Genomic DNA, 24,151 nt, shown 5'->3' on the forward strand with positions numbered 1-24,151 from the left:
GAAGGCCTTCATCGCCTCGCGCCGGGCCGACTCCAGCTGAGCGTGGAAGTCGTCCCTGGTGGCTGCGATCCGCATCCCCTGTCAACCACAACCCCGCTCAGGGCTGGGCGGCGACAGACACGGCGCGGTATCAGGGGCCGGAGCTGATAACCCCGCTCAGAGCTGGGCGGTGACGGGCACGGCACGGATTATGCCATCAGGGGCCACAGCTGATAACCCCGCTCAGAGCTGGGCGGTGACGGACACGGCACGGATTATACCCATCAGGGGCCAGAGCTGATAACCCCGCTCAGAGCTTGCCGGTGACGGACACGGCACGGATTATATCTATCAGGGGCCAGAGCTGATAACGCCCCCCGTACTGGGCGGTGACGGACACGGCGCGGATTATATCCATCAGGGGCCGGAGCCGACAACCCCGCTCAGGGCTGGGAGGTGACGGACACGGCGCGGATTATTCCCATCAGGGGCCGGAGCTGATAACCCCCCTCAGAGCTGGGCGGTGACGGACACGGCGCGGATTATATCCATCAGGGACCAGAGCTGATAACCCCGCTCAGGGCTGGGCGGTGACGGACATGGCGCGGATTACATCCATCAGGGACCAGAGCTGATAATCCCGCTCAGAGCTGGGCGGTAACGGACGCGGCACGGGCCCGGGATCGTCCCGGTGGACGACTTCGGACTGAACGTGATACACTTGACGAGGTAGCCGTGGATGCCTCATCCATATTAAGTCGGGACTGGTGACTCGCTTAATTTGTTTAACATCGATTATCCAGCTCATCGGACCATGGCAAACCAGGCACTTAATTCACGATGAAACCGTACACGTCATTAGGAATCAGTGTCAGCGCCACACGGGGAGAATATGCCTCAAGACGTCCAGAATGGCATTCAATGCAATAGGCACCGACATGGGAACGCTGAAATATTAGCACGTTGCATGCCTCGCAGTTTTTTTTTTAATGGCGCCATAAGGTTCTCTCAGCCATAAATGCCTGAAGATGATGCAGCACATCCCTATCATACCCATGTCTCACTGCGAAGCCACTGACTGTATGAATGCTGCATGGCAGCTTACCTTTCCACCACCTCCCATGACCGCCTTAATCATGACGGGAAAGCCAATCTTGTCCGCCTCCTGCAATAGCTTCTCGTCTGACTGATCGTCGCCATGGTAACCGCCGATCACTGGAACGCCGGCAGCGGACATGATCTTCTTCGAGGTGCTGCGCGGCGAAGGCAATTTGTCAAACAGGATGCAGAACATGCCAGACATGTCATGCAAATGACGACACCAGAGAAGGACCGGCATTGGACACCGCCTGTTTGCACAAAAGCGAGCACCCATACATGCTCGGGCTAGAGCCCCATACTCCAAACCCCCAACGCTTCGAAAGTCTATCCCGCGCGCCCACTCCCCACATTAGCCGCCCGTGCGCGCGCAGTGCCCACCTCTTGATACCCATGTCCCGGATGGCGGTGGCCGGCGGACCAACGAACGCCACGCCGGCCGCCTGGCACGCCTCGGCGAACGCCGTGTTCTCCGAGAGGAACCCGTAGCCGGGGTGCACCGCATGCGCACCGGCGCGCCGCGCCACCGCCAGGATCCGGTCGGCGCGGAGGTACGACTGCTGCGAGGCGGCCGCTCCGATGTGGTACGCCTCGTCCGCCTGCGCGCGGGCAGGGCACGGTCAGCAGAGTGCCGCAGGCCTGTTGTCCCGACGGACGCGGCGTCAAGTCAGCTGTGATGACGGCGGCACTCTATTTGCCAGTCCCGTGAGTTGCTATGCTGATAAGCTGTCGCCGTCTTCTGATGCATACTGGGCACCGGTAGATAGCAAAGGGCCGCAGCGAGACGCGACGAGTTGCACCGAGAACTAGCATTGGCACCCGGGCTCCAGCAGCATGCCATGATCCATGTCCGAACATGTGAGTTAAGAACAAACTGGGGGGCCACAGACGACTTTGGACAACGTTGGGACCCATGCCCTCAGCCACTCCCCGTGGCCACATCCGAGCCGGCTCCCGACTGTGCCGGGCGCACCCACCATGGCCACGTGCAGAGCCTGCCGGTCAGCATCCGAGTAGACAGCCACTGTGCGCACGCCCATGCGGCGCGCCGTGCGGATGATCCGACACGCTATCTCGCCGCGGTTGGCGATCAGCACTTTGTCGATGGCGCGGATGGCGCCGCCCTGGTGGTAGCAGCGGGCAGCGAGACGACGCAGCCTGCCGACATGGCCCCCAGGCGCAGTGGGCGTCAGGTGGGCTCAGAGCGGGATGCACCGAGCACAGCAGTGTTCTGGTGAACACCCTACTGGAAACTATAGCTGTTGGAATGCATCATGGAAAGTCTACACAAGAACAAGTTATTTAGAAGTTTGTGCCTGTAGATTGTCTGTCAGACAAGTTAATGTGATGAGGATGCCAGTGAGGCACAATGGCCCAGAATCCCAATCCACACCATAATGCTACACTGGCATCACAGCCAGCTTTGTGCCCACTTGCTTGCACCTCACCACAGTTGTCACTCAACTGAAAGCTGCCATCTGCTGCACACAAGTACACATGTGATATGCATTCTTACAAATGTGCAAGGGCCAATGTACTCATATACAACCAAAATAACAAACTACATCACCTATAATGGAGGCTAAGTGGCATGCTTTGATTGCACTGGAGACCCAACTGGATCAACAGCAATTTCATCTCCTACACCCAGTGCCCTTTTAGCCTTGAACTAATTGCTCACATGATGTTTCCTTGGAAGTACTTGGACATTGTAGGCAATCAGCAACCGTGCCAAAAGAACAGCTGGCCAAAACCAACCCCAGCTACTGATGACTGTACTTTGTCTGTAGGCCAACCAAGCTTGCAGCAGATCTGAGGAAGACATAAGACGTGAGCAATATCATTATCACCTTATAGGCATTGCCACTGTCATTATTGGCCATTCAGCATCACCAACGATGTGTAGTTATGCACTGTGCAAACACTTAGACCAACCATCGCATGTTAATCAAAGCTGATTGTCAGGTTAGGCAGATGCATCAAGCACATAATCATGTGTTGTCATTAGTGGGATATCTGGCTATCTCTTTCAGCCAGGTGAGTCTGTTAAGTTTAGGAAAAATAATATGTGCTGCAATAATACCAATGTAAGTAACAGCATGAACTAAACTATTACCAATAATCTATCACATACAGCCAATAAGCTGCATACCCTTTACTCAAGCATGCCTGTATGGTCTAGTACAGTGCTAAAGAAATATGTGTGAGGTACTGTATTTGAGTGAATCAGCAAAGTAATTACAGTTCTTGTGTTGGCTGCAAAGCAACTAACAGCAGCAAAGTGAATATTTAAGCTTAAGCACAGCAATCTCAAATGCACTTCTATAAATGACAATTACAGGTTAAGCATATTTTGTAATTATCTTAGTCATGAAAATGGGTGGGTAGCTATGAGCAGCACTTAAGACAAAAGCAGGAGACTGGAATCCAGGTGGCGCATATATTGTATGGTAAATCTGCCACAGCACCTGTTATTAAGTTTAGTTTGATCATTGCAAGATGCTCATTCAGGCTAATTTGCTATGCAACACTCGGCAGTTTTCGCCCACATACTGGGCTGAGTGAGTTTAGTCATAATTCAAGTAAAGTATAATTCAAGTCATCAATTAGTATCTTTTGCAAGCACTTCTCCCCTCAGGCCACAACAATTCTAGGTATCTTTAGGATAAGTGCTGAATGGTCACCAACTCATTCAACCAAAACTGAGCCCGTACATCTCACATTCTGAACACCGCATCTGCCAATTTTGTGTTGTTCCAAAACTGTGCTCTGTCTAATCTTTACCAACTTGCAGGCTGCATAGTAGCTGTGGAAATATATGAAGTTTGTGTACAGCTATAAGACCCAGATGTCTCACACTTTCCTGGTCATGGTTTGGCCTTTAAAAGGCGTGAACTGAGGCTCCCACTGACTTCAAGAATATATTTATAAACAAAACAACAGCTCATGCTGTGCAGCACGTTGTGAAAACAGCGTACCATGCAACAGTGCACCCAGCCTGCCCTGGCCACCTGGCAGATAGCCTTGACCTGGCAGAAGCCGGGACGCCGCCGTTGCAACGCAGCCAACGTGTGCGCCAGCAGCGATACTCGTTATGCACAGTGTGTCGTGACATCGATAGCATAGCTCACTCAATTTTCATTACGCAAATATAATCTCCAAAACGGACACTGGTCACGCGCCTCCTCCTCACGCCACCCACCAGCGTTCTTTTCCCAGTGGCCGACAACGCTATTCGGGAGCAGCGAAACGCCGCCAACCACTAGGCGGCGAACGGCGGCAAGGTGCACCCGAGCGGGCGGGGAAGCGGCTGGCACTCAGCCGGGCGACAACTGCGAGTCCAAAAACGGAACTCCCAGCAACCCAGACGGCCCAATCTAGTGCAGACACAGTACGTGTGCGTGTGTAATTACACAGCAGAGCTGTAACGACTGTCTCATCGCTTTCGGGTCCGTTCTCACGGCCTAGGAGGCGCCGATTTGGCTGGATTGTTCCTAGTCCAGTAATAGACCTCCCTACAGACGGGATGCCAGGACGTTCAAAACGGCACAAAAATGACACTTGTGCACGCGTGTGACACATGGCGACATGTGTCAACCACCCTATTGCATTAGGGATAGAAAATTGTGTCATTGTACAATCGGTCTCGTTGGCTGCCGTCTCGTTGCACGTAATTTGCCAGGAGGTCCATTGTTGGACTTGATAATTATCGACCGGCCGGCCGGCAGCCCACGCGACGAGTCCTCCCTCAGCACAAAATTCATGTCGCACCATATTAATTGATCTGCCATTTTCCTACATACTGTCCATTGAAGCGCATAGATAAACGCCAGGCGGAGGTCGGCTTGTCATATAACACCGCACATTAGCTACAGATCTATATATTACTCATGTTAATTACTGCGATACGGTGTAAGCACGAAAAGAGTGCGCGTTACATAACAGATCACAACGATTGTGCGAGCACATGAGCGCAGCATTCTAACAGAACTCTTCTTCTAAATGGTTTAAAGAGAGGAAAAGGGGCCGGGGACCTCAGAATCGCCGAAGGGTCGGCGATTACTGCGCCGGGATTGCACTTTTCCGAGGTGTAGGCGCCGAGCGCCCGGCCGTCGGGCGCCTTGCCGATATGGTCTCCCATACGGACGCGTGGCACGAGTCGGTGTCCATGTCCCTCCGACAGCCGACTGTCACCCGTGCTATGCTGTCTGGACGTGCCCATGTACTGGTTGAATGTGTGTTTACTGCGACGAGGTCGGTGTTTTTAAAGCCCCCTTCCCTCCCCCATCCCCCCTATTAATTGTCGTGGCGCCCATGTCCGGAACGAACGCACGGGCAAAACGTAACAAACAAAAACCGTACTCGCATGTTGAAAAAGCAGCATGTGACTCGTGGCAGGTAGATACGCCACGCGCCACAGCGCGCTACAAAGTAACTCTTGAACAAAGCGGTGCTTCAATGCCCTGGTATCAATGGAAAGTTACATGTTTTTTGGCAGGTAGCGAAAGCATGTCACCGATGTCATGTACTCCGTCGGTGTAAAAATCATCCGATTCGGTTGAGGACATGCAGCGATGTTTTGGAGTCTGCATATCCGTAGCTCTATAGAATACGTTTGACTCTTAAGCGTATTCTTCTTGCAGAAAACATCGTCCTGAAGTCTGAAAGACGTCTGGTGGATCGGAGTCCGGACCAACGGTTTGCTGCACCTACCTGGTCCATAATACGCAGATCCATCGGCGCTAAACTAAAAAATGGACTCACCGTGCATGCTTCTGTACTGCGAAAAGATAGGTGTACGATACGTACAACGTGCTCCGAGTTGGCGCATCCTCGAACCTCTCCGCGACAGGTCACGTTCACACGCAGGGCTCGAATCCTGTTCGACCGCTCCCCCTCGCTGGAGGACCTGACCTGGAGTGACCCGTCACCGGCCACGGCCACGGGAGCCGGCGCCTCGACGGGGGATTATCACAACACCCAATGTTCGTAACCCCTAATGTATCACAACACCTGATGTTCGAAACACCTAATTTATCACAAGGCCTAATGTTCATAACCTCTAATATATCATAACCGCTAATGTATCATAACCCCTAATGATCGTAACTCCTAACGTATCGCGAGGCCTAATGTTCATAACCTCTAATATATCATAACCACCTGCCCGTTCATACTCCAGCGTCTGGACAACTCACAAAACCGTGAGCTGCGAAAGACACAAGAACAGGTTTTGAGAGATATTCTGGAAAACTCCATTCTGACTTCTAGAGGGCCCACTCTAGAGTGTAGCTGCCCACTTTCTAATCTTAGACAGTCCATTTCCGCATTTTGAAGTTCCCACAACTCGAACAAAGTCCCTGCGCCTTTGCAACCAGATCCCCGTGGCTACATAGTTGTCGGTTGCATGCGTAACGTGATCAGCGCGGTGCTAGGTGGTGCGTCGCGCAGTCCAGCCCACCACAGGGCTGGGCTGGGGCAAAAACGTACACTTTACGCTCGTCCGCCGGCATTATTCGTCATTTTCAACCCTGTCTATAAGGGTTCGATCGATGAAGCCATTAATGGAAACCTTTTGAAAATTGCTTAGAGGAGAATTGAAATATGCTAGGGCAAAATCGGCAGATTAGTAACGGGGACTTCCACGGATTATTAGGCAATTAGCGAGAGCGTACGTTAAGGCCAACGCAGTACCTAACCGCCGATTCTGGTGCAAGGTTGGGACGCGGCTGTATGTATATGCCGTGAAAACGTGTGTTTATTTGAAAAATGGAGCACAGTGGATGGTATGACGAAGCAGGTGAATCAATATATCTGGGGCAAATACAGACTAAATGCATTTTCGTCTCACAGACGGAGGGACGGTGGTTCCGTGGGTGACATGGCAGCCTCACTTTCTGGGAATGTGCAGCACTGACATTAAGGTAATAACTGGAAACAATAAACTACAATACGACAATGGGCACCCTCACTTTTTGAGGAGTGTTGCTTCGGCTTTGTTTCGGCTCCAGTGCCACATGACCTAACTTTTTACCTTTTTTACCCAAGCCTACCTCACATACCGAAGCGCTTGAAGATGAGCTCCTTGCCCTTCGACATGCAGCTCTCGACGGCGCCGCTAGCCTCATCCGTCACGCCAGCATGCTTCTGCACGAAGGCAGGGCTGGCGGCATCGGCGGTGGTGCGATGGCCTGCCTGTCTCGTGAGCGCGGCGGTCCCGGCCCAGCCCACGCAGGCCGCCGTGTCTCCGGCCGCAGCACCGCCCGGCGCGCCTGCTCACGGCCCATCGGCGAGCCCGGGGCGTGGCCGCGCCCAGCCCGGACACGGCCGCCAGGCACTCCGCGCACTACGTTTTATTGTACCTGTCACGTGATCTTCAGTGGAATGTCAGGTTGACTGTGCCATCTGTTGACACAGAGAGAAATGTGGCACTGTGTCATCTAGCGGCAGGAGTCGAAGGAATATGCTACTGTAATGTCATTTAGCAGTAGCAATTACGACTAATTCCGGGTCCCGTGATCGCTGGATGCTATGAACACTGGATATTACGACTAAGGATGCTGCGCGCTTGGATGCTAAGAACGCCCTCAATGGGCACGGAATTGGACGCATGTAGGATGTCATGAGTGCTGGATGTTGCGATCTGGTAATGATGTGAACACTGGATGCTGTGATCGTGGGCGTTTTGACGGCTCCCCTGAAGGAGTATGGTCTGTGGCACCGCCACGCCGTTCGAAATCTAACATTGCGCGGCACAGGGCAGTACACTCCGTCCACCAGGTCTACCGGGCGATGTTAGATTGCGTTCGAAAGACAAAACACAAAAAAACAAAACAAAAAACGCAATCAAGAGTCTTGCGTCAAAAGCTCCCAACATCCCGGCTGGTTTATCCCAGAAACCGATGGCAAAATGCTAAAAATGATAGATGGGGTTGCGGTCGTTCATGGGTTTATGAACCAAGTGCACTACTGCGACCAGGGGCGCAGTTTTATAGAATGAGGTGGGTGTCGAAGGGGGGGGGGGGGCAAAACAGTGCACAATGACCAAAAAGCAGGCTTTTCCCCTGATTTGGCACACTTTTCTTCGCAAAGTTGGGAGAGGGGGGGGGGGGAAGAGTTGGAGCCCAAGTTGAGGCTGCCCCCCGCAACTGGGTAGGAAACTACACCCCCGATTGTGACGTCCACAACTCGGCGATACTTTGGCAGGAACTGAGCAAACCCCTCAGTCATGCGAATAGTCCTTCTGGAGCTGCATATTACTACCCACCACACATCTCATACAAACAATGCTTATGTGTATCCAGCTGCTGTTCGCACGGTGCAGCACCTCATCATACAACTAAGACGGTAAAATTGCACCCACATGTGGTTTAAGTGGCCTCATGCATGGAATCCCTCATCCACTCCGATGCTCGGTTATTGAGGAAGTGCGCAGGCAGTTGCTAACAAACATTCTGTAACACCTACCCGATCGATCGCTCTAGAATTATGCAACACGAACAGACTAGAGGTTAGCGGCTGGCCCATTCGTTGTGTTTGCGCTTGCAGAAGCCATGGCCGCAATATGGATTTGTTTTCCACGCTCCCACCACCAGTACGAATTGCACCGTTTCCTGGGGGATCCCTGTGGGTAGTGAGCTGTCGGAAATCCCGCCCGCGTGTGCGCGTCAGACCAGCACGAAAAACAAAAATAAGGTCTATTGCATTGGCGAGCACAGTATCACAGCAATGTGGGAGCGAAAGCATTCTTCCGCGACAAAAAAGAATCATTTTGACGATAAAAAATATAATTTAGACCGAAACGTCAATTCCCATATGAACGCAAATGCGTACGCCAAGACAACACGGCTTTAACATTGCATGTCAAAAACGACCATTATGTCGGCATTATAACAACTTCCGTAATTACCTAGCCAATTTTAAGTTTGGCCATTTACATTCAACCAACGAACGCGCGGCTGACCAAACACAGTTTGCAGGCCAAGGTTCAAACGCTGCTTCCTAACGCAATTGGGCGAGAAACTGAGGACGACTAGTACCAGCTGACGACGGTCACAAGAAAACCGCTCCACGAGAACACACGTATCAAAAGCGGTACACATCATCGCTGAGATCCGCGCGCGGTGCCGCCGACATCGGTGGGCGCGGGTCCCTCCGACTGCGGCCGCTCCTCGTCCGGCTTGGGCAGCAGGCGGCGGACGCGCGTGCGCCGGCGCATGCGCACCACGGGCCGCGCCGCCGCCTCCACGCCTTTGGGGAGGATCGGCACGAACCGGCGGCCTGCCGCAGGTGGGACGGCGCGCGGCTCGGCCGGCGCCGGCGGCCGAGCCGCCTCACCGACAGGCGCCGCCGCTCTCCGGCGCCGCTTGGCCGCCGGCGGCGCCCCCTGGCGCGGCGAGGCGCCGCCGCCGAGCTGCTGGGACCTCTGGGGCAGCCGCTGCCGACGACGCCGGCTCGCTAGGGTCGCTTGGCGCCGCTTCGTCGCCGACTGGCGGCGGCTCGCCGTCGGGAGGCGCCACCGTCGCGTGCTTGGCACGCACGTGTTGCGCCAGCTTGTCCGAGCGCGTCGTCTGATAGGGGCAGCGCTCGCACGTGAGCGCCACCTGCCGGCCGTGCAGCAGCGCGTGGCGGCGCATATTGCGCACGTGGCCGAACTTCTTGCCGCACACCTCGCACTGATACTGTTTATCGGAGGCGTGGGTCACCAGGTGGTCCTTGAGCAGCCACGGCGTGGTCGCCCGGAACGGACAACCGTCGTGCGGACACTGGTGCGTCATACCCGCGTGGCGCGCCTTATGCGCCTTGAACTGGCCCGTGTGGCGCGTGCAGAAGCCGCACACGTCGCAGAGCAGCTTCTTCTCTGCGCCGTGCGTGCGCGCGTGGCTCTGCAGCGCGTGGCGCCACTTGAACGCCTGGCCGCAGGTGCGGCACACGAACGGTTTGACGCTGGAGTGGGTCGGCATGTGCAGGTTCAGTCCAGTGCGGCTGGGGAAGCGGGCGAAGCAGACGGAGCAGAAGAAGGGCCGCGGGTCGTTGTGGCGCACGTAGTGGTCGGCCATGCGCTCACCAGGCCCGCATTCGTGGAAGCAGAGCGAGCACACCGTCTCGCCGTGGTCGGCCTGCATCAGGTGGCGCAGCAGCTGGCTCGTTTTCTGGCGCGTCACGCCGCAGTGCGCGCACATGTAGCTGCGTACGTGGTGCATGCGCCGGTGCTCGCGCATGCGCGACGCGCCGTGACAGAAGAAGGAGCAGTTGCGGCAAACGAGCAGCTGGCCGTGACTGGCGTCGGCAGGGTCGTCAGGCGGATCCGCGGTGGAGCCCGCTGGGGAGCCGCCACCGGGCCCCGGCTCCGAGGCCGGCGGCGGCGCCGGAGGCTCCGGCTCACCCACCAGCCGATCCACCGCGTGTTTCTCACAGGCCGACACCGCCTCCTCCATCTCCAGCAGTTTGGCAAGCTCGTGCAGCACTGGGTAGGTCTCCTCTGTTACCTGCAGCTCAGAGCTGCAATAGGCAAAGTCCACCAGCAGCTTCACACATTCTGCAAGCTGTGTCAGCTCTAAACTCTGAGTATCAACTGGCTGGAACTTGAACAGGTACTTGTAGCTGGACTTCTTGTGATTCCTTCTCAAAATTGAGGGGGCTGGACTGGAAATGCCTGGTGAAGGTGTTGGTGCACAGCTAGCCTGTTTAACTTCATTACTGATGCAGATAGCATTAGCATCAATTGTGATCAGGTCACCATCTATTGAGCTTTGATCAAATGATGCTGCACTAAAGTTCTGGGGAATTTCAAGAAGAGAATGAATGATGGGCATTTCATGATCACTACACCCAGTGCTAAACACCACTGTTGGCATGCTGGCACAGTAGATATTGCCTTCAGGTATTGTAACCAGCTCTGACACCTCTGCGGAGCCCATCATGACATGATCCGCATCTGGCTGGACACCCTCAGATTTGAAGTGGTTCAGATCAACTGGACATCCCATCTTCTCATGCCCAGTAGCAGTTTCCACAGGGCTGGATTCTCGAGCTGGCTGAAAACATAGCAAGCAGGTTAACCTGGTATAATGGGCCTAGGATATATCAGACAAGGATTCATTTGATGAATAGTGTGAAGCAGGCTGCAGTCAATGCCAGGAGTATTTAACTGATATAAAGCATGACATGCAATCTGGTGAATCAAAACACAATTACTTTAGGGTCATGGTGGCATCTAAGATGTTGCATAGGTGCACCATCACACCCAAATTGGCATTATCAAATGAGATATTTTAGAGCAGGTGGGCGTGGTCAAGACGACAAACAATATTGCATACATGTATCCTATCACATGAAATGCTATACTCGATGATTTTAATCACCTGTTCACATGCATCAGCATCTGAACGACCCGCTTGGACGGTCGCAGACAAGGAAACATATCCTCCCACACGCACGGAGGGGATATGCGGCAAAAGCGACGAGGGCTCTCTGGTTATATCTGAGAAGTAAATACTCGCAATTGCCAAAACATTAGAATGGACAGTTATTCTGATATTGTCTGCTATGGTTATCAAGGCATCACAGTACTCTCCGCTCTCCCTCTGCCGACAAAGGCCGTGTACGAGTCTGTCCTTCGCTGCCGGACAAGCCGCCATAATTGAAATATTCCGTCGTTCTTGATTGAGAGTCTTTTATCTTGATTCGCTCAAGAAATTGCCGGTTCCAAATATGCACGGATAACCTCTGCTATCAGTCTGCAATAGTTTATGACATGTTGTTCAAAACTTTGTGATTCACCGTAATGATGCACCCAAAAAGCTTTTCACGAAAAATGCCATTTATATAAAGAACGTCTTGATGATACTACAGAAGCTACGTACTATCGACGAAGAAGCAAATCAAAACAAACCGTAACAATAACATTGCGTAACTGCCGTGGGCGCTGAGCACGCGTGGCGTGTGATGCAGTGCCGCGCCGTGGCTTGAAGGCAACGATTTGGGCTTTCGTGTGTTTCAAATCCTGGATACATCTTGGTAAATGTGGGTGCCTATGCTGTTATTCTGGCAAGCATGTTTTCAAGACCTATTGGGAGGTAGTATGTTTGCGCCAGCCGTCACCCTGTTCCTCGTCGGTCAGTGGTGTCTTGTATAGGTTTTCTTCCTTCTGTTTATGGGGTTTCTTTGCACCACGATTTATATTATGTAGTTTCTACTATGAAAATATGCACATAATGAGGTGAATGGCATGCCATTTAGCTCTTCCCATAATGCTTTTCAGCATATAGAAATGTGGGAGAAAATCAGTCTGATCCAAGGGAGTGTGAACCATGATGTTTCATAATTATACCCATATCACCACCCACTGGATGTAAATTCAAGTGTGCTATACAGGTATGTGTATATTTAGGTGTTCCTAAAACATTGCAAGGGGCCTCTGAGTGGTATTTCAGGTTACAATCCTACAGGCTGTAACTTCTTATGTGACCTGCAGCCAACTTTGGCCCCAACTCCCTCCAACTGGGCCATTCATGGTCAGTTCCAGTGGGCCACCTGGCCAACTCTTCAGGCCTCATTAAGCACTTCCCTTGGTTGGCTTGGGGCCCTTGTGATCTTAGGGCTCTCTGTTAGGCACTGTGGGCCCCTGCCAGATACAAGGCCCTGACCAGTGTAAATCACTGGCCCAACTTCATAGCTGATTGGAAAGTGCATCCTCAGGCCCATACTGACACAGAGCTGACTATGTGGTGTGGTGGTACCTGACTGACATATAGGCCCATATAACCTCAGGGGTCCCTGATCATCTCACAGGGCCCCCTGGCACTTATTTGAGGGCCTGTGTTCATGAGCCATGACCACTGAATAAGACTGATCAGCCATTTATGCCTGCAGACTCTCCAATCTGGCACTTGATCTTCAGATCAGGTGGGTTCTCTGGGCTCCTTGGGTCTCCTTGAACACTGCCTCTGGCTAAATCAGGGCTCTTGACAACACAGGGCCACTGTTAGGTGCTGTGGGACTCTGAGCAATGTAAATCGCTGGCTCAGACTCTGTCCCTTTTTTGGAAAAGGGCTCTTAGGACCATGGCACCACAGGGCTAAAGGTGTGTTACTGGTGGCATCTTAGTGAAATATAGACTTATTGACTCAGTTGGCCCCTTACCAGTACACATGGCCCTCTGGTTGGTATTTGAGTGCCCAACCCTGTGGGCCAGGGTCCCCCTGAATTGATACCTCTGGCTGGCTGTGTTTGGGCCCGCAAATTGGGTCCTTAATTGTAGGTTCTGAGAGGCCTGAAGGGCCCTTGGATACTAAGGGAGGGCACAATGCCCCCTGTGCACCCCCTGCCTGTGCTACTGGCATCAGTTACATGCAAAACTTTGTCATAAGTTACAGGTGAAATATTTTTAAAGGAACCATGCCCAAAAAATCCTATTGAAGTGCATGTTGTACATTTTGGCTTGTTCTTCATTTGCTAAGTTTGCTTAGTTGGTAGACATCTTTCCTTTTGGTAGCCCGTCTTACTTATCACAAATAATTGTGACATTTGGATTTAATGTTGGCTAAATGGTTGGAAAGAACCAGCTGACAGCACTTCCATTATGCCATTATTTTGTGTTCATTTTGGGCCACATATTTTGTTTCATATATTTATGTGTGACAGTGTAGGGCAAGAGCACAAAGCAGTAATTTTCCATTATTGTCATTTGTTGCAGTACAAACAGTACATTTGAGATAATCCTATGTTGCCTGTTGTTGAATAAAGATAGCATGAACAAGGAGTGATAGCTCCATTCCTTTAGAGGTAGGTGAAACGGGACTGTTCGCCTATGATCTTCATAACAATAGTATTCCAACAATTGCACATTTCATGCTGCCAACAGATTGAGAACAATGCCGTTGGTGCTGCGATCATGGCGCCAGTGGATCCAGCCAGTAAGTGATGCTGCTGTATGGCATCATCCTGGTGATCTGCCTGCCGGTACTGGTGGTTTACATGGAGCACGCCGGCACACGCATCAAGTTCGAGGCATGGCTGATCGGCAGCGTGTTCGCCTTTCTCACGCTCCCCATCGCGCTCTGGGAGATCATCATGCACCTGGTCAACTACACCAAGCCGCCGCTGCAGCAGCGCATCATCCGCATTCTGTGGATGGTGCCCGTGTACACGCTGAACGCCTGGATGGGCTCACCTTCCCACACTACACCATCTACTTCGACCTGGGCCGGGAGTGCTACGAGGCCTACGGTCATCTACAACTTCATGATGTACCTGCTGATCACGCTAAACGAGCACATGGACCTGGAGTCGGTGCTGGCCACGCGCCCGGACCTGGCGCACATCTGCCCCTTCTGCTGCCTGCGACCGTGGGCGCATGGGACGGTACGTGAGCTGGGGCGCGCCCGGCGCCGGCCCGCGCGCGGCGCCCAGACCCGCAGCTGGTGCTTGTCGAAGAAAACATGCTGACCTCATTCCGGCCAGCTGTGTGCGCATTCTGAGAGGACTGGACTGCGGCTGTCCGGCCTTTCTGTCGACGTGTTCTATAATGCACGAACGCTCTAAGGCGTTCGAGGACTATTGAAACTGCGCTATTTGCTGCAGGTTGCTCTGACTGCTGCACTCATGTGCCATCCTCCGTGTGAGCAGGCGTGTGCCAATCGTTACCGAGCTCATCCCGTGCCTGCCCTGTTTCAGGGAGCTGGTCCAGCGGTGCAAGCACTTCATCTTACAGTACACGGTGGTCAGGCCGGTCACCTCCTGCATTGCATTGTAAGCTGCGCTTGAACTGGTCTGGACACGTCATTGTTGCGATTTAACATCTCACAGGAAAGCCTCTGGGTGTGAAGTGACCCGATACATTCGGTTTTAAGGAAAATGGCCGGGATTGGCTGCATGCTTAAGAAAAGAATATAGAGCAGCCACAGTGGCTGGTTTGGTTCGAAGCGTCATAATTTTGTTTTACTTTCGGATAGACTACACAGCTGTCAAAACTGCCCCTCCCCGCACCATGATTCCATGCTGGGACAACGTGAAGTAGGCGGTTGACATGATCTCTTACACGTTAAGTTGGTCTCCAGCGTGATCCATGCATCCACCAGTGATCCGTACCCAGCAGTGAGCGCGGCCGCCAGTCACGCTTGTCGTGTGTTTCCAGCGTGGCCAGCCTGTTCGGCGCGTACGGCGAGGGCACCTTCGAGCCGGACAGGCTGTTCCTGTACGTGGCGCTGGTGAACAACATCAGCCAGCTTCTGGCCATGTACTCGCTGGTGCTCTTCTACCGGGCTACCCGCGAGTTCCTCAAGCCGGTCAGGCCGCTGGCCAAATTCTTAGTCATCAAGTGCGTCGTCTTCTTCTCGTTCTTGTGAGTTGGTCGGTGGGCTGAGTTACCTTTCCTAGCTTTGTCGCGTTATTGGGTTGAACCCATTCTTTGCCCCTCAGCTGTGATGCCAAATTGCATGAAATGTATTTGACGCATCCTACGGACTACCACCACACACCTACCTACCTGTAAGTACGGCAGCAGGACGTCTGTTGCAACCATAGCATTTGAAAACGCGCATCGGCTTACAAAAGAACAGACGTTTGACATTTTCGGGCTGGAACACCCGAAATGTGCTAACGCAACCATGGGACCCATGATGGGTCGTTTTACGCGGAGCCTAGCCTCTGCTAGACATTGCCTACCTGTGAAGACAGTTTTGACCGAGTTCCAGCACTATTATCACCTTAGTTCCCGCAGCTGTAACTGGAGCGTGGCTGTGCGCTCGGGCTCGTTTTGCCTTACTGTGTTGAACACCATGCTCGCGTCCGTTTTCCAGCCAGGAGTTCATCATCAGCGTGCTGGTGTACGCCGGCGTCATCTCCACTGGTTCGGTGTGCAGGACGCTAGCGACGTACACGTCATCTCTGAGAGCATTCAGGTATACCGCTCCCAGGATCAGGTCGCCTGCATTCAGGTATACCGCTCCCGGATCAGGTCGCCATTCAGTTACACCGCTCCCCGGATCAGGTCGCCTGTATTCAGGTATACCGCTCCCCGGATCAGGTCACCTGGATTCGGGTATACCGCTCCCCGGATCAGGTCCCTTATTCAGTATACCGCTCCCACGGATCGGGTCGTGCGCTTTTCATATACTCATGGATGGCCAGAAAGGTTTGCTCAGACACTTAAGTGCTGCGGGGCGAGATGTGCTGCTGTGACGTACTGAGCCGCGGCCGCGAAACAGTAAATGTCAATAACCGAAATGTCCGCCATGGCATGATCGGAGAACTTCTAAACGCTGTAATGGAAGCACTTGTTGCAACGATGGTTTGAAGTTTGATGATTTCATTTTTCTTTTCGCAATGCCAACGTGTATGTAGATTTAGCGTGGCAGTTTGTACAACTAGCGAACCGTGTGCCGTTGTGGTCCAATTCATAACAAGCGCGATGGCGTCAAACGTGCGCACGTTTTCTAGCTCGATGACCAATATTGAACGCAGCGTGCCCTTTGCAGTATTCCGCGAGTCGATAACAACGCCATAGTGCATTGCAAAAAAGTGTCCGATTTAACGCCTGGTCGGGCTCTGCAGCGAGACTGCCATTTGGGACCTCATCTCATGCCTGGCAATGTCAGGATCGGGGTTGGTCCATCTTCAACCAGGCGTGCTTCATACCCTCGCGTTGTGTAGCTGCCTTACCAGGGCACTGCTCGACTGCTGGCACGAGAGGGCGCGTTCCAGCACAGCTCGGTTGCGCACGGCACTAATCGCGCCGCACCGACCGTCTCGCAGAACTTCCCTGATCTGCATTGAGATGCTGCTGGCGGCGATGGCGCACATGTACGCCTTCAGCCACGTGCCGTACCCGCGACCCGGACGTGTACCAGGGCGACTGCTGCGCCCGCCTTCCGCAACATGTGGGACGTCAGCGACGTCAGCCCAGGACGTCAAGGAACACTTCAGCGTCGTCGGTGAGTGCGGGCGGCTGGGGTCGCACCCGCGGTGGTGCCGACCGGCCGCGGAGGGGGGGGGGGGGGGATTGCGGTCTGTGGCGGCGCCGCTGATGCTGGAACATGCCGTGAGAGGTCCACCCGGCCGCACCGAAGCCGCCGTCTCAGTCATGTACCTCGGCCATATGCCGGATGGTGCTTATTTGTGAGGTTCTAAGATTGTACTGAACCTAGTTATACGATCTCTGCACGTTGGAACAAAGGCGAGGGAGCTTCAGCCTCGGCCATCTTGACCGGGAGCACTGCATGGCTGTGTATGTGTCGTCTATGTCTCGAATGTAGCCACTCATAGTTTAGCTGCGGCATTATTAAATTCAGATAGAAATAATTCCAAAATTTCAATTTGATTTCTGTATTTTTCACAATGGTCTTTTATTTTCGGGTCATGTTGCCAGGCATGAGTGGGTGGCTTCAACACTGGGCTTTTTCAACCAAAAATGGACTTTCAACCAAAAAAGTAGCAAATCTGGGATGACAAAATCAGAGATGGGTCTTTTTTATAAACACTGGTTTTAGAGACTGGTTGTGGTCTAGTACGCACAGTTACTGTCAATGTGCCCATTACGGATGCAGCCCTTAGTGAAACAGGGGAAGAATTTCCAGTTTGTGTAGCTGTCATACTATATTGGTATCCTCACCAAAAGCATGCGCATTAACACCACGCGCCATGGATTCAGCAGGAACGTCAGTTTCGAGGGAGACATGTTGAATTTGATGCAACAACAGGGTGTTAGGACGAAGCCATCATCTCTGAGATACTTTCTCAGGCAGCACAAGTATTGACGGAACAAATTTCATTGATCTAAGGTTAGGTATAAAGGACAGACCAAGGTCAAGACCAACCTGTTTTGTTGCTCAAAGGATTGCTGTATGGGGTAGTTTCTGGTGCTCATTTCGAATTTAGTGATAACAGGAGTCGCATTATACATCATTCATAGACTTGTTTAAAGTCAGAATAGGCCACTGACCTAAAATGACTCGGGTCATTTCGTTTCTGGGAATCTGCTGTCTATTGTGATCTTTCTTGCTTATCCAAATGCAAAACTCCAAACAGTCTTGTATGATTTAGGTCACAGTGACCTTCGAAAGGTCAAAAAAGGTCACTGACCTTAAATAAGCACGTTAATTTTTGCCTAGAACAGGCATCTAGGCTCTGGGGCACTTTGGAGACCAGCCTGGAGTTTGACCTTACGTGACCTTATTTGACCCGAAGGTAGGGATCCAGGAACCTCAAACGTTGACCTAAGTGAGTTCAGGTACAGGCCAAGATACCCTGTGAATTTCGTGTCGCTACCTCTTTTAGTTTCTCAAATTTCAGCGGGTTCAAATTGATCCCCCACCCGAGCAAAGGACATCCAACCGACCACCCGGGCGCGTGTTAAAGGAAAATTCACGCTCTGATCCCGTCGTCTTGGATGAAGCGTACTTTGCGTGTGACTCCAATGTTCGAACATAGCTGTGCGGACCATATGTCGACCGAACGAGCATTGATCAAGTTCCGGACGTAGTTAACTGTCTGTGCGTCCGTTCGTCACTTTCTGTCTCCGCCCGTACGTCAGTCAGTTATCTTCTGCGGGCTGTCCTTCAGACCTGTGTGTCTGTCCGTGTGCCGGTCGGTCGGTCGGCCCGTGCGCCCGTCCGCTGTGACGTTCCACCGCCGTTACAGGCAGCTCGGTGGCGCGCCGACTGTCCCGACGGCCGGCGCGCCACGCCTCGGGCGAGCGCGCCCCGCTCCTGGACGAGTCAGCCCCGGACGAGGAGGAGGCCCAGGCCGCCGGCGGCGCGCCCTACACCGAGCTCGACCGCTAACGTCCGACAGGGTCGCCGGGGTCTGGACCGAGCCTAGCGCAGCCGCCACTCAGCTCCGGCGGCTGACCGTCCGTGGCGGCGAGCCTTCTTCGATGCGCCGTAGGATGTCTGGCGGCGACCTGTCTCCGATCCGCCTGAGAATGTCTGGCGGCGAGCCTTTCCCGATCCGCCGAGGATGTCCGGCGGCGAGCTGTCTCCGTTCCTCCTGAGGATGTCTGGCGGCGAGCTTTCTCCAGTCCGCCTGAGGATGTCTGGTGGTGAGCCTTTTCTGATCTGCCTGAGGATGTCTGGCGGCGAGCCTTTTTCGATCCGCCGAGGATGTCCGGCGGCGAGCTGTCTCCGATCTGCCTGAGGATGCCTGGTGGTGAGCTTTCTCCGATCTGCCGAGGATGTCCGGCGGCGAGCTGTCTCCGACCTGCCTGAGGATGTCTGGTGGTGAGCTTTCTCTTATCCGCCGAGGATGTCCGGCTACGAGCTGTCTCCGATCCACTCGAGGATGTCTGACCGATGGTGAACAAGCGACTCTGGGACGTGGAGTGTAACTTGTGTCAATGAGGTGGGACACAACTTGGGGGGGGGGGGGGGGGGCTCCGCTATGTAACCGTATGCTGGTATTATGGAGAAAATTTACATTTACGCGTTTACTTTCACTGTACAACCACGTGGACCTTGAATAAGCACCAATGTTATGTAGAAGGCTGCACCTGGGGTGCGCTGCAGATTAGACAAGCACTGGTGTGTTATCTTAGCGACCTACGGTGTAGTGAGAGACTAGTTAACCCGAATGTAACACGAGTTGCGATTGCGCAGTCGTGTTATGTTCTTCGCTCGTTATTAGGCCTGTGATGGGCAGACAGGGCATGACATTCCATATGTGTTGAAGTGAACCGAAAGGACAAAAATGTGGCCTTATCGTGGTATAGCGGTGCGATGAATCACAAAGTACTGTACACCCAAGTGCGTGGTGCTTTATTGTCCTCGGCGGGCTGTGCTGCGGACGGTGACCTGATATAAGTGAGAATATCGGAGAAAAGCTGCGATGGCGGCTCTTCCGTGGTGTGATTAGGCCTCGCTTGCTGCGCTGTGTAGCGAATGTGATAATGTTGAGACAAGTCTCAAAGCCTTCAATACAAAGAGGGCCTGAACCTGTTACGTGATGCGCTAGATTTGTGAACCTTGGTTGAAATGAATATGTGCCATTGAATACACACCGAACCAACTTTGTGCGTGTTTGTGGTTTGGACGTAAACGCGTAGCTCGTTTTAGTTGCCCGTTTGTAATATTCTCGCAGTGGTGGTCATGTTGGGCGAACCTGAGAGGGTGATAGTTCAGGATAGGTTATTACACGGTCCTATCCGCCATGGATGGTCAAAATGCCGCTCTCCTGGAAACAGCACGCGGAGAGCCGGACCAGCGCAATGGCTAAATGCCAGCAGATTCATTTTGCGGACCTCATCGCCCATATTCCACATTGACTAAGAACAACGCCTAATTCCTTGGATCTATCACCCGAGTTCCGCCTCGGCTGCAAAGGATTTCTTCAGCATGTCTTTTTGCCATTACTCTGGTGTGGAGTGAATCAGCTGATTTTCACGGTCGCGTCGCCCCCGTAAACACCTGGACATCAGAGCATCGCCGATGTGATCCCGTCACCCTGTGTATGACCCCTTGATATCGCTCCTCTTCACAGAATGCGCGGATTTAGTCACCCCTAAATGCTGCATAACAGTAAACAGGCTACCGGGGTCACCCAAGGCGTACAGAAATCAGGGTATTGTGACTGAGAAAACAGGTCAAAGTCGTTACCAGTGCTCTCCAACTGAACTTTGACCTCCACCATATGAGCACTGATTGGTAGTCATTCACTGATCAGGCGTTTGAAGTCACTAACGAGTTGACGGCAACGCTTCGCATACGCCTGCGGCTGGGCATGGAGGCTCCAGAAGCTCCTAGCCAGTTGGAGCTTGTTTTCCGCACGAACCTGGCTACAGGTATTCCGCTGGATTAATGACTTAATGAATGAATTTTTGCGGACCAGAAACGATCTAACGATTCCTTACAGGAAGGGTTTAACAGGGGTGAAACCAACATAAATCTGGTTCATCAAAAGCTGTTTTTAAACAGGGATGATGCACGTTCCTGACCAGCAAACATGCCGTATCAGACACGTCTTTTTGGGTGCTCATGGGTGCATTCAAGTTTTGATCCAGAAGTTGACATTCTCCTTCGCAAAGAACAGGGTTAACCAAAACAGGGTGAATGTACAGAAAGTTGTTCCATTTTCTCCCACTCATGTCACACTGCTTTTTCACCGCGTGGTGCGCTTTAAACCAGTCATTCTTCGAAGGTCAGTTGAAGGAGAAAAGTACCTTCAAACACGACGGCTATTACATGGTACCGTAAGGTAAGGTGGGGAGACCACGTTACTCTTGGAGCGTCGCGGTTTTGAAGTCCTATAGCGATATCATTATATCAGAAGGAAGCTTAGTTCTCAAAAGGTTCGATGGCCGGTCCAGGAGACGTCGCTTTGCTTTTCCATAGTGCGGGTGCCGGACCCCGTTCAAACATGAGCGCAATCAAACATTAAAATGTCCATCTACATAGAGGTAAAGCGAGAATGTAAAAGAGGACTGGGTCGTTACGCGGCATGGATGAAATCAGCCGTTAATAATTGAAGAACTTAAAGCTGAAAAGGAAGTTTCTCCCTGAGATTGCGTGGGCCATCCGGCCCCAGTTCTCGCGAGCGAACACAGGAAACGAAGATGCACCCGTGAATATTTATGTTACGGTGTTGGTTGACTTCGTTCTTACTCTCTGAGGATCAAACTTTCGATCTGGGGAAAAACCCCCGCACAGTCATGATCAGCGGAGCTTTTTACCTACATTTCAAAAGTCAAAACTCGTAATTCGACACACTGCAGTTGCACATGGATGCGTCGGTAGCTTAACGACTGTCATGCGAGAAAGTTTTATGTGAGCCCACTTTAAAACGTCCAGGTCTCCCACCCCATACTATCGAGCATAGTAATGATATGGCCCACCTGAGCAGAACGCTATAACAGTACACCTTTTCCGTTGTCCTGTGTGCATTTGTTGCCCGGCGCAATGAACGCGTTCCACGGGCTTTGAGCCATGTGGTCTTTCGTGAAAGTAGGTCGGTATTGCTCTCAGCCAAGAGCAAACCCTCTTTTCTGTGCCATGTATCTTTCTAAAACATGCAGCAATTTTTCAAAGCGTCATAATGGAGGTCATTCAAATGTTTTTTTTCAGTGGCTGCATTTTATACGTTTAAACGGAATAATACAGTGTAATATCATCAAAGCATAATCTGTTGTTTTCCAACGCAATGCTTTCTTTCCAAGGCGTTCAACCTGCATCGCTGTGGAGTGATACATCCATGATCCTTTCGATTTCCTCTCAAGTGTAAAGATGCGTTGCTAGAGCATCGCACCGATCTCCGAAGACATTCCCCGAGGCAGTGACAGCTGTGACCTCCAGATGTCAGCATTCCTACCATCAATGTCCGTCACCTCGTATGTGTCCCGGCAAAATCGATGTACTAGCAGTAATGTGACGTCCGAAAGCTTGTCACTCGAAAGGCGATCAACATGTCTAACCAAAATAATTTATTTAAACCGCACCTCAGAAGTGTTTACGGCGGGTTGATATTACATCCCAATAAATTCAGCGTTACCCTATTTTTGTCTCCCATAGCGTATTATTAAAGTCGTTGGACGTATAGCCTAGCTGGTATTGATCTTGGACACTTTCAGAGCCATTTAAGGAATGTAGCACAGACGTCTTTTGGGACCACATGATCTTGCTCTATTTTCTGACAGCTGAAACTAATTAGAACGGTTTTGTTCTTTTCGGATTATCAACAATGACCTCTCGCCAACTCTATGCTCGCATGTCCTGCGTTGTGTTCCAAACTGAGTGCCGTTCTTAACCAGACAGAAAATAAGGTATTAGATGAAATAGGTTTAGGATAGGCGAAACAGGTCTGGCATCAATGCCGCCACCTTGCAGATGCGTTGTTTAGCGCCCTGTGGTTCAAGTCGTCCGAATCAGAGGCTTTTGAGCGTGCCAACATTGTTTGGTGGGTCGATTTCCGAACGCTGATGGCGCGAGCACAACAATGCTGATACCCATTTTACTGTGATTCGGTTATTAAGTGACTATACTGACCCGGTTTGACCTGTGCGGGGAAAACGCTTCAGCGCCTCGCGCGACATTACCGGGAATTTTGTGACACGACCGTACGCACACCCTGATAGGTTTGGAACAGGTCGGCTATTTTGTTCTAAATGAGCATCTTGAACCCCTTCCTCTGACAAAACATCCAGCTTTATCGATTTCCGAGAGACTCATCTCTAACGAATAATCAAACCCTGCAGCAAAATTTGGCAGAAGTCACGATAAAGCCGACAGAGAACTACTGCTTCGCCATCTCGGAACTCATATCACTCTACCACAGCCATCAGCCATCCCCCTCCCCCTCCCCTCCGACTCGTGACGCGCCCCCTCGTCGTTATTTTTGTGCACCTGTCCGATCGGTTGCCAAGTTGCGGCCCTCCCCCCTCCCCTCCCTGTCAGGCAGGTCTGGCACGTCAGCTGAGGAGTCGACAGTTGTCAGCTGGGCTGGCTGTGACGCGCGGGCTGCTGGGCAGAGGCTGTGCGGATGTAAACTTTTACGCTGCCTCCGGGGACGTTTCCTCAGCTGGAGGCGAGAGGCATGGTCAGTTGTAGCCGTGTTTGAGATTGTGAGGGCTATCTGATGTGTGAGCAGGGACGGACGCGATAACATGGGGTGGCACTTCGAACTTGTCGGCGGGCGGGCAACCTTTTTTCGCGGTGCCTCCCCTGCAGCACGACCACTCCTGGCCACGCACCATCGTTTCACAAATGGGGCGTTCTCTCCTGCACGAAATTTCCTGTCCACACACCATCGTTTCATAACTGGGGCCTTCTCTGCAGCCCGATCATTCCTGACCACACACCATCGTTTCATACCTGGAGCCTCCTCTCGATCATTATGTTATCATCGTTTTATATTGTATCATCGTTATATATTTTATGTTATTACGACGCCATCGGTCATGGCCGGGCTTCCCAATCCCATCATTATCGCAAACCACTCTCATTTGCTCATAATGTCTCCGGAGGCGCCACTTTCAAGTTTATGGCGGATACAAAGATATGCTCACCCACCTCACCCAACGACAAGATGGACGTCCGCCTTTCCTAACCGCGCGGTGGCGCCGCCTCTGCCAGATAAAATATCAGGTTGC

General features: G+C 52.3%; 2 protein-coding genes and 1 pseudogene across 2 annotated transcripts in view; 1 reads left to right on the plus strand and 2 right to left on the minus strand.

The window, feature by feature from the left end:
* Positions 1 to 4,155, minus strand: part of LOC119097233 (methylcrotonoyl-CoA carboxylase subunit alpha, mitochondrial-like) — a 7,264-nt gene extending 3,109 nt beyond the window's left edge. The window contains exons 1-6 of the mRNA XM_037220286.1: positions 4,056 to 4,155; positions 2,759 to 2,889; positions 2,055 to 2,235; positions 1,459 to 1,676; positions 1,085 to 1,232; positions 7 to 78 (exon numbers count right to left, since the gene is read on the minus strand). Of these exons, the coding sequence (XP_037076181.1) occupies positions 7 to 78; positions 1,085 to 1,232; positions 1,459 to 1,676; positions 2,055 to 2,235; positions 2,759 to 2,787 (648 nt within the window). The 5' untranslated portion in view covers positions 2,788 to 2,889; positions 4,056 to 4,155. The remainder of the gene's footprint in view (positions 1 to 6; positions 79 to 1,084; positions 1,233 to 1,458; positions 1,677 to 2,054; positions 2,236 to 2,758; positions 2,890 to 4,055) is intronic.
* A 2,976-nt stretch (positions 4,156 to 7,131) lies between these two features.
* On the minus strand, positions 7,132 to 11,614 carry LOC119097234 (zinc finger protein 668). Its single transcript, XM_037220287.1, has 3 exons — positions 11,442 to 11,614; positions 9,501 to 11,114; positions 7,132 to 7,272 (listed from the first exon to the last, which is right to left on the minus strand). Exons 2-3 carry the CDS (start codon positions 11,064 to 11,066, stop codon positions 7,132 to 7,134), a joined length of 1,707 nt encoding a protein of 568 aa, XP_037076182.1. The 5' UTR covers positions 11,067 to 11,114; positions 11,442 to 11,614.
* Positions 11,615 to 12,007: 393 nt separating this feature from the next.
* On the plus strand, positions 12,008 to 18,860 carry LOC119097235 (transmembrane protein 184C-like; annotated as a pseudogene).
* The last annotated feature ends 5,291 nt before the right edge of the window (positions 18,861 to 24,151 follow it).

The sequence above is a fragment of the Pollicipes pollicipes genome, unplaced genomic scaffold, assembly GCF_011947565.3.
Source record: "Pollicipes pollicipes isolate AB1234 unplaced genomic scaffold, Ppol_2.1 Scaffold_4295;HRSCAF=5057_pilon_pilon_pilon, whole genome shotgun sequence".
In the NCBI taxonomy this organism is placed as follows: Eukaryota; Metazoa; Arthropoda; class Thecostraca; order Pollicipedomorpha; family Pollicipedidae; genus Pollicipes; species Pollicipes pollicipes.

Bases quoted from the DNA above. Each gene is read 5' to 3' on its own strand.
- LOC119097234 (XM_037220287.1), bottom strand. From the start codon at position 11,066: ATGGGATGTCCAGTTGATCTGAACCACTTCAAATCTGAGGGTGTCCAG. The intron at 7,273-9,500 runs GTCCCAGCAGCT...CTCACGAGACAG, and splicing joins CGGCAGCGGCTGCCCCAGAG to GCAGGCCATCGCACCACCGC.